At 42.9% G+C, this 14,028-nt stretch overlaps 1 protein-coding gene across 3 annotated transcripts in view; it reads left to right on the top strand.

The window, feature by feature from the left end:
* The window catches only part of tprb (translocated promoter region b, nuclear basket protein), a 53,330-nt gene that overhangs the window by 24,316 nt on the left and 14,986 nt on the right, over positions 1-14,028 (top strand). For all 3 annotated transcript variants that reach the window (XM_036581282.1, XM_036581280.1, XM_036581283.1), the window contains exons 24-37: positions 653-973; positions 1,662-1,855; positions 2,041-2,188; positions 3,049-3,186; positions 5,622-5,753; positions 5,843-5,973; positions 6,083-6,293; positions 7,784-7,930; positions 9,394-9,592; positions 9,676-9,872; positions 11,354-11,427; positions 11,525-11,721; positions 12,906-13,175; positions 13,327-13,469. In XM_036581282.1, the coding sequence (XP_036437175.1) occupies positions 653-973; positions 1,662-1,855; positions 2,041-2,188; positions 3,049-3,186; positions 5,622-5,753; positions 5,843-5,973; positions 6,083-6,293; positions 7,784-7,930; positions 9,394-9,592; positions 9,676-9,872; positions 11,354-11,427; positions 11,525-11,721; positions 12,906-13,175; positions 13,327-13,469 (2,502 nt within the window). The remainder of the gene's footprint in view (positions 1-652; positions 974-1,661; positions 1,856-2,040; positions 2,189-3,048; positions 3,187-5,621; positions 5,754-5,842; positions 5,974-6,082; positions 6,294-7,783; positions 7,931-9,393; positions 9,593-9,675; positions 9,873-11,353; positions 11,428-11,524; positions 11,722-12,905; positions 13,176-13,326; positions 13,470-14,028) is intronic.

Genomic DNA, 14,028 nt, shown 5'->3' with positions numbered 1-14,028 from the left:
AGTTCTTTGCTATTTTATGTTGAGAAACGTTATTCTTGAATTGTTGCACTATTTGATCGTTCAGTCTTTCACAGAGTGGTGAACCCCTCCCCATCTTTACTTCTGAAAGACTCTCTGAGATGCTCTTTTATATCCAGTCATGTTATTGACCTGTTGCCAATCAACCACCAGGTGTTTTAATCATTACACAACTTTACCAGCCTTTTGTTGCCCCCATCCCAACCTTTTTGGAATGTGTTGCTGGCATCAAATTTTAAATGAGCATATATTTTTCAAAAAGCAATAAAATTTGTGTTTCAGCGTTTGATATGTTGTCATACTGTTTTCAGTGAAATATAGGGATTAAATGATTTGCACATCATTTGTATTTTGTTTTTATTTACATTTTTCAAAGCATCCCAACTTCTTTGGAAATGCGGTTGTACATATATTGTACATATGTAAGATGATATAGTTTATATTTATGTACATATAAATATATTTATATCTGCTTACATATCAAAATGAAGAGCAGTCGGTATACTGGCAGTTAGCTTTTATGTTATGATGCTGTCAGTTCCTAAAAAAAAAAAACACCTTTTTTCACGTTTTCACTCTTGAAGTCTCTAAAAAGTTGTGAAGAGCAGTGATGCTGAAACTGTGTCTGTCCCAGGTGAGTGAGCTGCGGAGAAGTCTGAACAGCTTGCAAGCAGAGCATCAGGATGCCCTGCAGAAGGTGTCGGTGGCAGCGGCTCAAGAGCAGCAGGCCCTGCTGGACGCTCAGGAGCAGGCACGACTGGCCACTGAGGCCCAGGATAAGTATGAGCGGGAGATGATGCTGCACGCCGCTGATGTGGAGGCTCTGCAGGCAGCCAAAGCGCAGGCACTGAGAGCCACCCAGCTCCGCCAGCAGCTGGAGGAAAACGCCCAGAGGGCCAGTGCACAGCTGCTGGAGGCCCGCGTTTCCTGGGAGGAACAGGAGAGGATCCTTAAGGTACGTGTTGTATATTAATCATTTCAATTTTATTCAGTAGAAATTTACACAGTATGGATTGAACTATTAGAAACTCAACACCAAAAAGTCCTTTTTCGATTTTTGTTCAATATTTTGGTAACACAGACTCAACAATAATGGTGTAATTATCTGTTTATAATTTTATCTGCCTCAAAATTTGGTCTCCACTGCTTAAATGCAAGGCTTTCTGGTTTTTAATGTTTTAAATTCACCATTCTCAGTGTTGCAGAGCTTTCTAAGTCATTTTAGAATAATCTACACCTCTTCTCATTATTGTTGGCACATCTAAAATAATTATTACTATCTCTAGCATCATATTAATACTAGTATCATACAGGGAGACTCGGGGCCTCTTTCGAGTGAATGTTCTGTAATAACTCTCAGCAAATAGAGGGTGATTCAAAAGGATTCATCTGATTTCAAAATGATTTATTTCACTTGTAAATCATTACAGGTCAATGCAGTGAACTGTAAATGGGAAGATTTACAAAGATGGCGCTTTGAAATCAGATGAATCTTTTTGAATCGCCTGTATAATCAGCTTCCTCACATTCACGTTTTACAGTTTTATTTTACTCACATTGGTCTATAGATCTTCATCTTTCCTTGATGGTGATGTATCTGAAGCTTCTTTTTGTGTATAGTAGCATCTCTCTCTGTCTCTCAGGAGGAGCAGACTAAGGTGGAGGCACGCTGTGAAGACCTGCAGAAGCAGAATGAGCTCCTCCATGAGCAAATTCAGAGCATGAGTGGTAAGATGGCCACTCAGCTGCAGCAGCAGCAGGCAGCCAGCGAGAGCTCCTTGAATGTGTCTTTGACCGAGGAGGGCAAGTCGCAAGAGCAGCTCCTCGAGATCCTCAGGTGACCACCTGTTCTTGACTATTATTTTTGTCATCCCCCCTCACGTTCCAAGACGTCGTTCTGTCACTGCCACAGTCTGTGATTTGTCCCCGTCATCTTTAAGACAGTATCTGTTTGTTTTTATGCTAAATATCAATTTGCATGTGAAAATAGCTGTATATTTACATGCATGTGGGCTCATGTAGGTTTGTGCGCCGGGAGAAGGAGATAGCAGAGTCACGTTTTGAGGTAGCTCAGGGCGAGACTTTGAGGCACAGACTGCGAGTGGAACACCTGGAGCGGGAGCTGAAAGAGGTACAGGACTCACTCAGTGCTGAGCGGGAGAGAATGCAGGTATGTCAACAGTGTATTATAATTATATCGCTGTTGTCGGAAGAAAACCTCGTATCTCCATTGTTGATGTTTTTCAGTTTTTGGCATAATTTGAAAGTGCCTGTTATCCTTTACATTGTGTGTAAATTTCATGATGAATGGACTAAAAGAATGTCTGGTTCCATTGACTAAGGCTACGTTCACATTACCAGGTTGAAGTGGCACAAATCTGATCTTTTGCCCTAATGTGACCTGATTCACTTTCATATGTGGTTCTAGATCGGATACGCATCCGATTCATGGTCGTGTGACCTTAATGTGACGCTCAGATCGGAATTCATGTGCTTTTTTTCCGCTGCGCGTGCACCGTCATTCAGCGTTATCATGGCAGCAGCGCCGAACAGAAGTTAAAGCCTGTAAACGGTGGAAAAGCAGCTCATCTCACCTTTTTCTCCTTCGTCTCGCTCTAATAATGAAGCTGAGAGCTGATCAGAGTTAATTATCTTCTCAGCGAAGCTCGTTCTGCTCGTTAGTTTGTGCTGATGATGAACGTGATTCATTCACGTGACGTTACTGAGTAGGATGAGCTCATGAGGGTCATTTCAGGACGCCGGTTCGTCACATTAATGACAGATTTGAATCACTTACCTAAACGAGTGTGAACCATCATGTCAGAGAGATCGGATTTGAGCAACGAGGCTTGTAATGGGAACGTAGCTTTACATCAAAAGTAAAGTAGGTTTTTTCCTTCTCCTGTAAAGTTGCCGTTTTGGAGATATGAGGTTTTCTTCCAACAACAGCGATATGTTAAATAATCCATACTAATTCAGGATGATGATATTCTGTACTATGTGGACAGTCATGGTTTTTACTCCCTTAAGGTGACTGCTAAGACTTTGGCCCAACACGATGAGCTCATGAAGAAGACCGAAACCATGAACGTACTAGTAGAGACCAACAAGATGCTACGGGCTGAGAAGGAGAGGGTGGAGCAAGAGCTCCAGCAAGCTCAAGCCAAGGTACGGGAGACATGGGATAATGATGATTTGAGGCTGGTGCTCATAAGCGTTGCTAGAGATGGGTTAGTATTACTAGGGGATTGGTATTGTAATTTGTAGGGAATTTGACTGATCAGTGTGTGTGGGGATAAATTGTCTGTATAGTTTTGATTGACACAGTTTGTAGAGTGTGTGGTACATGACGGGCACCACACTCAGTAACAGCGTCAGCATGCCACATGGCTGTGTCTGTTACGAGGTGTAACCAGGACCGCGTTGCAGATTTGTACTAGATTAAAATCTCGCATTATCTGTCCAGTAATTACTCAAAAGCACTCAAATGTGCTGTTTTTTTTTTATTTATTTTATTTATTTATTTTTTTTTATTATTCTTAACTCCTCTTGGATGTCTTATTATATAGATCTGTATTTGGTCTCGTTCGTTAACACAATTCACTTTTTTTTGTTATAAACACAGTGCGGCTTCTACTTAGAAGCTTAGTTTTCAATGTCATGAATAAGCCTTTGGCTTTCATAAGCTTAAAAAAAAAATCACTTTCAAAACAACAGCAGTGTCTCCTCAGTTCCCAAACACTTACAGAATGTTGTTAAAAGAAGAGGTGAAACACAGTGGTAAACACAACCCGTCCCAACTTTTTTGAAAAGTGTTTCTGGCATCAAATTTAAAATCAGCATATATTTTTCCAAAAATTATAACATTTCTCATTTACAATATTTGGTTTGTTGTCTTTGTACTATGTTCAAATAAATATAGGGTTTACATCATTGCACATTGCACATCATTGCATTCTGGGGTTGTACAAAGTAGAGGGGAAAAAAGCACTGCTGGAAAGCAGAGGAAATATTGTATTGAATAACATTTGTATTAAAAACTGAAAACAGCTTTTTGGTCAACTCTTGTCGGTGAGTGAAGGTGTGACCATGTTTCAGATTCTGTGTAACCAGCCTCTCCAATACGTCTTACTGAAGTACTAAACTCAGCTGGCGGGAGGACTCTGAATAACATTCTAATGCCCTTATTTACTATTGGAACTTAATGCAGTTGAGTGCATGCTTGCAAGCAATCCAGAGCCGTGGAAAAAGCATTTTCTGCACTGGCTGATTAAAAAAAGACCTCTAGGACAGACCGGTAGGACTGGAGTCTCTATAGCCTGGCCTCTGACTACTATGAATGTTACAGTGGGAGCTTATTTTTTGTGTCTGCTGTGTGCCATTCCATATTCCCCATTTGCTAAAGGTAAATACACAGTGTGGAGCGAAGTGTAAGAAGAGGTGGGGTTTGGAAACCGTGAGGCAAAGGGGCATTTACCAAGTGCATAAGCACGCATATGCCTAAATTGCCGTACTTCAAAAGAGTGTTAAGGTTTTGTCATTGGCATATTTTAGTACTTTCCCAGGCGTAACCATACATGCAAAAATGTGAGAATTTATTTAAGCAATAGAAGACGAGAGAGTGTGTTACCGCGAAATAACATCACGGCTGTGATTTGGTCGTCGTAGATCATCACAGCCGTGATGTTATTGGCGATAACGCACTCCTCGAGTGTTCTATTGCTTTTATACAACAGTTAAATAAATAAAGTAATAAATTAATAAACTGGGCCGTGAACGCGGCGTTTAATACGTTTTAATGTTCGCAGTTCCTTCACCAAATTATAGTTCCTTAACGAGCAGCTTGTTGCTACGTCAGAGTAACGAGCTCCGCCCACTCGCTGCACAGCCGGCAGTTCGTTCTCCAGCTCCTTACACTGAATTCTGAAACTGTCATCACCACTGAGCAGCTTTTTTGTTTTTTATTGCGGCAGTTTTATGGCTCAGGCTGATTTGGTCAGACTCTGAAGATGCGACTACACATTTGGCGAATGGTGTTGGGTTCACTTCTGGCTGATTTCAGGTTGTTTAGCTGTTCTTCTGTCACAGCTGCCGACTGAAAAGCTGCTCACTGGTGATGACAGTTTGGGAATTTAGTGTCGTCTCATCTTCAGAGTCTGACCAAATCGGCTGTCGGTCAAATGTGATCTTAAAAGTATCTATTTTCTGTTTGTGGCAAAGTAAAAAGTAAAAACGTTCAAATGGCTTGAGCGTCTCCTACAGCTGTCAAACTCATTGCTTAGCAGCGGCGACTTAGCGGAGTGATAGTGTTGTGAAAAACCCTGTGATGTTACTGCGAAATATCAGCACGCTTAGCACGCTTCTCAACCAATCAGCTTGCATGGCCGGAACTAACTGTTGTATAATATTCAATATATTAATTTAGACCATAAAAAATTGGCACTTTCAGTTTCTGTACCTCCCCAGATAAAGTTAATCCATCTCAAGCAGGGTTTTATACAGCAGGGCTATGGCTCGTAATCTAACAAACAATTGTCCACATAACTCTACACTCAGGAGCGTAATGAGCTGATCTGCTGCTGTTTGTTTCTCTCCTCTCTCAGATTCGCAAGCTGGAGTCGGACATCTTGCCCATGCAGGAGTCCAATGCAGAGCTGAGTGAGAAGAGCGGCATGCTGCAGGCTGAGAAGAAACTTCTTGAAGAAGACATCAAACGCTGGAAGGCCCGAACTCAGGTCAGTACGGCACATTGTCCCTTTTTGCTGCCTGTGTGTTTCCAAATTTGTGTCTGCAATCAAAATGGATTAAATCTGTCGTTGTGCAGCACCTGGTGAGCCAGCAGAAGGACACAGACCCAGAAGAGTACAAGCGATTGCACTCAGAAAAAGAGGCACATCTCAAACGTATCCAGCAGCTGACAGAGGAGACCAGCCGGCTAAAAGCTGAAGCTGCCAGGTACCTTGTGTCTCTTTGACTTGTCTGTCCTGGGTGTTTTGATACTCTCATTTGGTCTTAATGCCATGGCTGCAGATTTAACTCTGCTGTGTCTCTCAATCCCCTACAGGAGTAGCGGATCAGTCACCACGCTGCAGTCTCAGGTTCATAACCTGCGGGAAAACCTTGGCAAGGTGACGGTGGAGAGAGACAACCTGAAGAAAGACCTGGAAGCCAAGACACATGATATACAGGAGAAGGCCAAGACCATCACACAGGTCAAGAAGATTGGTCGTCGATACAAAACCCAGTATGAGGAGCTCAAAGTTCAGCATGACAAGGTAAGATCCGAGACTCAAACCTATTAAGACCAAAAACGCTTACATGACTAGTAATGAAAGATCGTGCTAGCGTGGCTAACTTTGTATGATCTTATTTGCGTCGTACTAATTGGCCCCTGCTACCGTTATGCTTTGTTGACAATAATTACATTTTTTATTTAATATTCTGCACATTCTAGGTTTATAAGTTTTGCATGCTTTCCTGTATTACTGCGCTTTCTGATTAAATTTGATAGAGTTTCCATAAGAGTTAATAAACAGAACCTATTAGATGTGTGGAAGAAGGGGCTGCTGATGATGAGCTAATGCTAACACTAGAGCCAACTGTGGCAGATGGTGATGACTTATGGGCCTCTCTTCTCCTCTTCTCATCTTCTTTTCAGTCACAGCTGTAGCAATGCATCCCTGGCAGCATACTCACAGTGGTACTGAAATCCGATACGTATCTGATCTGCAGCAATGCGACTCAGTCTGAACAGCCAGATCAGAATTCATGCGACTTTTACATCAGTCCTACTCTACATTCGTCATAATTTCGCGCTGCTGAGACTCAACCATTAGGTTTTTCTGTACCAAAAAATCAGAAGAGACTCATCGAACCGCTCCGTGTTCAAAGAGGTTTAGAACGAAACGGCCGACCGCGGCCAGAGGTGACTGAGGCTGCAGCGCCAAAAAAAGTTTAAAGAATCCGAGTACACGAACCAAAGAAGTGGCCGTGGCCAAATAACGTGCACTTTTTAAGGATATTTAAAGCATAATGTGGACAACCAAACAAAAAAATCAGATTTGGTGGAAAAAATCTGATTTTGGCCACGTTTACCTGCTGTGTCAACATAGCCTGAGGCACTAGTAATGAAATTTAATTAATATCCATCCATCCATCCATCCATCCATCATCTAAACCGCTTATCCTTCTGGGTCGCGGTGGGGTGCTGGAGCCTATCCCAGCTGTTATTAGGCGGAAGGCAGGATACACCCTGGACAGGTCGCCAGTCCATCACAGGGCAGACAGACAGACATACACATTCACACACACACACTCACACCTAGGGGCAATTTAGCACGTCCAATTGGCCTGACTGCATGTCTTTGGACTGTGGGAGGAAACCGGAGTACCCGGAGGAAACCCACGCAGACACAGGGGAGAACATGCAGACTCCTCACAGAAAGGACCCTGGTCACCCAGCCGGGAATCGAACCCAGGCCATTCTTGCTGTGAAGCGACAGTGCTACCCACTGCGCCACCGCGCTGCCCATATAATTAATATGATGTAATTAATTGCAAACATGAGCAAAACCGTCAGACTTTGCAGCCCTTTTGAAGGTGTTTCACTAATTTGTTGTCCTGAAGTTCTCTCTCAACCCCCCCTTCACTTTGCATGATGCAGCGTAATGCATACTCACTTAGTGGTTAGAGTATTTGAATACTGCCACCTGGAACGGTGAACAGAGTACTTTAGTATCTTTGTGCACCCCTCCTCTCCTTTCAGATGGTGGCAGCTGCGGCCTCGACTCCAGCTCAAGACCAAGAGGCTCAGCAGGCCTCGGCACAGGAGCTGCAGAACCTGCGAGAGTCCCTGAGTCAGTCAGAGACCAGGACCAGAGAGCTGGAGGGCCAAGTAGAAACCCTTAACAGGGTGAGTCTGATTCTGGGATCTTAGCTTCTCAACAGTGTTTTGCAGTTGCAAACACAAACTAGTTTCAATGTTCAGCAGCGGATTTGCTCAGATTGCTAAGGTCTTCCATTAATAGAAGCTATTAGTGACTAGTAAGTGTTATGTAAATGTTTAAACACCCTTGATCACATTTACATGTTTTCTTTACTTTCTAAGTAAAACTAATTAAACACATCCTCTACAGAGAAAAAACTTTCAATGTGGCATTTTCTGCTAATGTGTGTGCATTTATTTGCTGAGTTGTACAGGGAGATTCACTCGAAAGACTCGAGAGGCCCTGAATATTCTGTTAGGATGAAGCAATCTGAACCAAAAAAATACGCTACAGACCTTGACGTATGTGTAATCGATTGCATTACATGCGATGCTGGAAGTGATCTCCATTTTCTGCCAGACACATGTAGGCACCTCATCGCTCCGACGCAGGGCATCCTGGCTTGTTCGAAGCTCCGCATACTGAGGAGCACATTGCACGTTGTTTTGTTCAGATTGCTTCACCCTAGCGAGAGTTATTACGAAATATTTGTGGCCTCTTTTGAGTGAATCTCCCTGTACATATTGGGGAAAAAATAGAATATGAAATGTAAATGTCTCAAAACTTTCACGGGTTTGATTTTGCTTTTTTAAATTTCCCATTCTATGAAATAAATGGTAAGGTATTTTTTTTATATTAAGGTGTGCTGAAGTGTGTTCTCCGTAGAGGACGTGTTAACATGGTTTTACTTAGAAAATCAACAAAACATGTCATTTGATCAGGCTGCCCAATGTTATATATAACTGTATAAATCGCTGCTGTCGGAAGAAAACCTCGTATCTCCATTTTTGGTGGGTTTTTTTTTAGTTTTTGACATAATTAGAAAATACCTGTTGTCTTTTACATTGTGTGTAAATTTCATGATGAATGGACCAAAAGAAATGACCCAAAATGACTTGGAAAAAAGTCTGGTTCCATTGACTTACATCAAAAGTAGAGTAGGTTTTTCCTTCTCCTGTAAAGTTACCATTTTGGAGATACGAGGTTTTCCTCCAACAACAGCGATGTGATAAATTATATAAATACATTTTTCCACATCATTTGATAGGTAATTAGCAGTAATTAAATGCATTTCATAATTCTCACTTTTAAGTCTGTACTATTTTGTACATTGAGGAAAACTAAACCATCTGATATAAGAAAATCAAACCAGTTTCAGGCGGCAAAGAATGTTGTTTTATAAGAAAACGTTTCTTATGAAACATTTTTCCTCAAACTCTTGGCCTGCTGTATTTCACATAATTTCAACACTTAAATAGCCAACTAGCTAATACTGTCAACTGTCAAAATAAGTTGTGCCATCCCTTTCTTGGTGGCTACTACCAGGTTTTGCCACTTATTTCCCAACTTCCTGCTTTTAAATGGAAATGTTTGTATGGTCTCTCTGCAGACGGTAGGGGAACGTGAGGCAGAGGTACGCAACGCTCAGGAGCAAGCCTCCCGCTTGCAGGCTGAGCTGACACGAATGCGTCAGGAGCTGCAGGAAAAATCGGCTCTGGAGGAGCAGCTCAGGCAGCAGCTGGCCGAGAAGGAGGAGAGGACCAGGAAGGCTTTCATGGGAGCCAAGCAGAAGATCAACCAGCTCGTAGGTAAGAAGCTCAAAACCGTGATTAATTCTCGCCTTCCTTATCAGCAGATCAGCACTCTGACGTGATCCTGCTTCTTCTCACAGACGTGAAGGGTCAACTGGTGAAGGAGAACGAGGAGCTGAAGCAGCAGCGTGAAGAGCTGGAGGTGCGTGTAAATGCTCTGCGCTCCCAGTATGAGGGTCGCTTGAGCCGGCAGGAGAAGGAGCTTCGGGACCTTCGTGAGCAGCAGGAGAGGCACGGAGAGCAGAGAGACGAGCCTCCAGAGCAGGGATCCAGCAAGGTAAGCTGACCAGGGTTAGTTAGCATTATGCAACTGAAAACATACTAGGTGATCACCAGGAACTTCTGAGCTCTGGAGAGAATCACCAGAGGCACCATTATGCGATGCTGTGACATGATACTGTTGCAATTTTTAAAGACTAGTGACATGCAAAAAATGGCAGTGTACTGCAGTTTATATTTGGCTGCCAATTATCCCTTAAAAGAAAGCTTTTTCTTTTAATTACATGATTAGCAGATGTTCTCATGAGCAATTAATAGTGGTAGGAGAATGTAAGGTTAGGAGTCTTGCCCAAGGGCTGTTAAGCCAGGCATACACCTTGCAGTTTTTGCCTGGGTTTAAGCCGAATTTGGGCGTAGCCGACTGAATTTCATGATCGGGCCGAATTTCAGCTTCAGTGGCCGTCATCTGCTGTGCAGTGTGAAAGGGGAAACGATGCCCGATTAACTGCCAAAACGAGCTCCAATTGTCGGACGATCGGTTGGATTTCTGATGTCAAAAAATTTTGGCCGCTTGTCTCACAGTCTGAGCAGCTTCACAAACCAAAGTCGCACCCAAAACCACACACAATCGCAGCCACCGCTCCTACACGGAGGCAAGAGAGTCCACATTTGCAGCACCAGCGTAATGCTTTTTTGTTCTTCGTAGAGCTGCCCGTACCGTCTGTTTTTCAGCTTCAGTGCACAGTGTGGCACAAGTTAGCAAAACTGTTGTAGCGGTTTGTGAATGGATGAATCTGGCTTCTACACCAAAAATAGTGCACTGTTTGTCCAGTATGGAACTGTGCACACATGGCTGAATCTCAGAAGGATATTTATTAGATATGTGATGCACTTTATAGGTGCAGGAGCAACTATTTTAGTATGTGGTGCACTATGTAGGGAGCAGGGAGCAATCTGAGATACAGCCGTTGTTTTGATCAGGACATCGGAGGCGCAGCGTGTTTTGAATGAAACAGCTTTATTGGAGACAGAGCGTCCGTAGGGGCTGAGTTTCACGTGCAGTGGAAGCACTCACGTCAGCCGGGCCGAGTGTTTTCGTACAGTGTGAGTATATGAAACGCAGGCTTTGGCTGAACACGATGAGCGAATCAAACGTACAGCGTGAGCTGTGACCAAAGAACAAGATTTCTAAAATCACAGTGTATGCCTGGCCTTAAAGGTATACCAGTGGCTTTCTATTCTAGAATAGAGGTTTTGGGCTGCATCTGAGCAGCTGACTGAAACTTCTTTTCTTTTTCTATTTGCTCAACTTAACTTATGAAACTTGTAAGCAAGCAAGTTTAGGAAGATGATGCTCCACGATACGTAGTTCGTAGCACTTTGGTAGTTTTTGTATGCATCTTTTCAAGAGTGTAAACTGAAGTGAGCCCACACCAGCAGGATGTCATGAGTGCATATGCAAACGTATTTATTTGTTTATGCCTCGATGTTGATGTTCGATGCTTGGTTTTGTGCTTATTCCTTATTTTGTGTTCTCAGACTCAGGAGCAGCAGAGGACTACAGAACAGAGGCAGATCTCTCTGAAGCCCACACCAGCGACTGAAAGGGGAAGGTATGTTGATCTGTTTATTGTATGTCGCTATTAATAAGTAAAGTTCAAAAAAAGTTCAGAAAATACATCTTTGTTCTCTGACACTTTGTATTTAAAGTGCAAGCACCTCTGAGCCTCCTACCGCTAATATAAAGCCCACTCCGCTGGTGGCGACCCCCAGCAAGCCTCCAGCCATTCCTGGGAACAAGCCCACTCCAAGAGCAAGCATCAAGCCAATGATCACTCCTGCCCCTGTGCCCACTCCGACTCCTACTGCCACAGTCATGCCCACCACCCAGCTGGAGAGCCAGGAAGGTAAACCACGGCTTCTGTACTTTTCTAGGGTCTTGGAAACTAATTCACCAGAAATTGTATAATCAGAAATAAGTTGCAGATAACTATAAACACTTTCCTATTGGTGAAATACAGAAAATTTAGATTTTGTTAATCAAAACATGCAGTCATTCTTTATTTATGGTGCTCTATAGCTTTTAAAATTTAAGTTGTAAACTGTCTGGTGAAACTATCTAGTTCATTTACCAGCAGGTTTAGGTTAGGTTTTGGGTTGTGGTTAAGGTATTAGACTGAGTATCAGGTTTAGGGTCTGGGAAAAGTTAAACGGGAACCCATTTTTTCAAAACCCCCACATAGTTCAGTGGTCGAGTTATTGAAATACTTCAGAGTGGTTTCACTGCAGAGAAATTTCATTACACTCTTCGCAGTCTTTACATTGGTGGTGATTGGAACCAGGGGTCAACATGACTACTTCACAAATACAGCCATTTTATTGAATATCCAAAACCACCACGTGTCATATTGATGATGGTAATAGTGGAAAGTTTAATTGGGGACTACTTTGCCTCACAGCACCCTTCATGTTATGTATCCCTCCACCATGAAAGGATTTCAGTGCTGAAATAATCCTAAAAAATGTCTCAGGTAACAGTGTATTCAGAACCATTTCATGTCTGTGAGGGAGCTTTTAGAGGTGGACGTCTGGTTCCTATCACCACCACTGTAACCGATTCTGACTAGACAAGTTTCTCTAGAACGGAGCATTTCACACCAAATGACTCTGTTTGCATCACAACCCTTGACATGTAAAGTGTGAATCATGAATTATGGTAATAATAATTTCCGCAACAGTAATTGCTGCAATTATTGTTGCTGAAATACAGCAGCACTTGGGGTGTTTGAGCAATGAATTCGTTAAACGGTTCTGGAATCTATCCCTCAGTTCCTCACACCTGCAGTAGAGGCAAACATACTATACTGGTGACAGTCCTGTGCTGTTATGAAATGTCATATGTAATATGAAATGTTATATCTGGCTGACAGCCAGTCTGTTTTAGAGATAGTATCTGTGCCTATGCAGTATATTGGGCCAGAACACCACTATCTTTAACTGATGGAGGTTGATTAGACTTAATCAGCACTAACAGTTATTTTATTTATTTATTTTTTAAATCGTTTATTTTACCCCAATTGCTTTCTTCCAGCCCTGCAGTCATCGGACACTTCATTGGAGCATGTGCCAGTATACAGTAGCACCAGCCCCAACGTGCAGACCACACTGGCCCAGCCCATGCACAGCTTCCAGCAGAGCCAGACCACCGCCTTTGTCCAGCCTACGCAGCAACAGAGCCTGCCCCCCGCTGAGCCGGCTAGTCAGGAGCCAGCTGCTCCTCCAGCTCCAGTGATGATGGAGGCTGCACCCAGCACCTCGCAGATGGAGAGGCCTTCCACATCTACAGCTGTATTTGGAGCAGGTGACCTTCAAACGAATGTCTCATCCAAAGAGATCAGTTCTAGTTAGCATTATGTGACTGAAAACATGCAGAGAAATATAGGGAAAGTAGTAATGAATGTAAATGGCAGAAAATTAAACATGCAGTAACATTTAGCTCATGTGCTTTGTAGTATCAGCCACTCCTGGCAGCGCTTTAAGCAAGCGGCCTCGGGAGGAAGAGCAGGAGAGCATGACTGTGGACACCGAGCCCCAGGAGGAGCCTACCGAGCCTCCCATATCCAAGAAGCTCCGCATGCAGAGAGTGGGGCTGGAGGTGAGACTCCACCCGGCACATGAGCAGCTTGGAGTAGCCTACCCTTACTCCACATGCAAATGCTACTAAGATCAGTTCTGTTAATGCAGTCAGCTCCATAATTATTGGCTGACGCCACTGGTAGAGATGGGAGTTGGGGGGGGGAAGGGCCATGGAAAACATTTTTGTTGTTGCTTAATCTGAAAATGTGAAATCTAACAAAAAACCCTCATAAAAATGTGTTTATTTAGATGAACAAAATCACATCACAACTTTTGACATTCATATTTAGTGCTTCATGCAACCTCCATTTGCCAGCATAACGGCATCAAAGTCTCACCCAGTAATAAGATTAGAGAATACTGAGCAAGCAGTCTGAGACCCCTCCTCAACACAGAATCTCTTGTGGTTAGATGAAGAAAAGGCTTTCTTTGGGTACATCTTCTAAATCAGGGGTGTCAAACTCAGTGAGTAAAAGGGCCATATATAAATCTCTACAAATCTGTGGGCCAGATAAAAAAAATGTTTTTATTTCATATTCATGTTGTGCTATAACCTGAACTGGCCATTGTTTATTCAA

This window comes from Colossoma macropomum, unplaced genomic scaffold (genome assembly GCF_904425465.1).
Source record: "Colossoma macropomum unplaced genomic scaffold, Colossoma_macropomum, whole genome shotgun sequence".
Taxonomy (NCBI): Eukaryota; Metazoa; Chordata; class Actinopteri; order Characiformes; family Serrasalmidae; genus Colossoma; species Colossoma macropomum.
Note: the sequence above shows the minus strand (reverse complement) of the source record. Positions and strands in the feature narration are given on the sequence as shown.